A 1,185-nucleotide genomic window follows, 5' to 3' on the forward strand; every position below is an offset into this window, starting at 1 on the left:
TTGTATTATGGATCTCTTATATCAATCCTCATCTAGTCGTTGAAATTAAAATTAAGCTATATTATATGATCATTCTCCCAAATAATATCCAAAGGGAATAATTCTCCGTAATGCACCATATTCGAGATTTTAGGAGAATATCAAGTAGGAATTCCTTTCTCACAGCTTAGTCCAGGTAGGTAATGGCATAATCTTAGGCTAATGTTTAAGATGGGTCCAAACCGAATGAGTGTATCCATGAAAAGGTACTGGTTGCTCAAAAATAATTTCTTTTCATGCCTGTGCATATACTTATCTAAAGAAAGATAGATATAGGGCTAGAAAATTATTTACCTTATAAAAAATTGGAGCTAGATCATAGATTCAGTATATGAACGGTCATAGATTCACACTTACTCTATAAGCAAACGGTCTGTTTCATTTAGCCCACAATGGCCTGCATGAGGAAAGTTGAAGATGATGACATCAAATTTCATGGACATTAAGCTGGGATTTTGGTTCATGTCACATACATTAATTTCATACAGCACCAGACACCCTCTGCTCTTCAATTCCGCCAAGTGTGGTCCAGAGCTCTGATGCTTTCTCCTTAAAGCATCTGAAAGATTCAAATTAAAACAAATAAATTAGTATTATTTATGATCAGTACTATGAGGCAGATTAAGTGGACTTAATCTTCATCCATCAACATGCTTTCTCAGGATTCAAATTAAAACTAATGTCTGTTTTACCTTTAGAATGAAGACAAGTTGCAACCATGTTTGTGGCAGAGCCAAATGCTTTAGCTAAACAAGCAGAAAATGAAAAGTTTCCTTCACCAACCAACAATATTTTCTGAGAGCTGGAGTAGTGCTGTATCTTTTTCTCTTTTTTCTTACCCATTGTATACTTATATCAATCTCTCCCTAATTTTGGTTCATGTCACATACATTAATTTCATACAGCACCAGACACCCTCTGCTCTTCAATTCCGCCAAGTGTGGTCCAGAGCTCTGATGCTTTCTCCTTAAAGCATCTGAAAGATTCAAAATAAAACAAATAAATTAGTATTATTTATGATCAGTACTATGAGGCAGATTAAGTGGACTTAATCTTCATCCATCAACATGCTTTCTCAGGATTCAAATTAAAACTAATGTCTGTTTTACCTTTAGAATGAAGACAAGTTGCAACCATGTTTGTGGC

The 1,185-nt window shown here is 34.9% G+C and overlaps 1 protein-coding gene across 1 annotated transcript; it reads right to left on the reverse strand.

The window, feature by feature from the left end:
* Nucleotides 1–233: 233 nt before the first annotated feature.
* On the reverse strand, nt 234–898 carry LOC136065372 (uncharacterized protein At4g26485-like). Its single transcript, XM_065768475.1, has 3 exons — nt 732–898; nt 513–598; nt 234–436 (listed from the first exon to the last, which is right to left on the reverse strand). The coding sequence occupies exons 1-3, from the start codon at nt 880–882 to the stop codon at nt 422–424; spliced, it is 252 nt and encodes an 83-aa protein (XP_065624547.1). The 5' UTR covers nt 883–898; the 3' UTR covers nt 234–421.
* Nucleotides 899–1,185: the final 287 nt, after the last annotated feature.

This window comes from Quercus suber, unplaced genomic scaffold (genome assembly GCF_002906115.3).
Source record: "Quercus suber isolate HL8 unplaced genomic scaffold, Cork oak 2.0 scaffold_946, whole genome shotgun sequence".
In the NCBI taxonomy this organism is placed as follows: Eukaryota; Viridiplantae; Streptophyta; class Magnoliopsida; order Fagales; family Fagaceae; genus Quercus; species Quercus suber.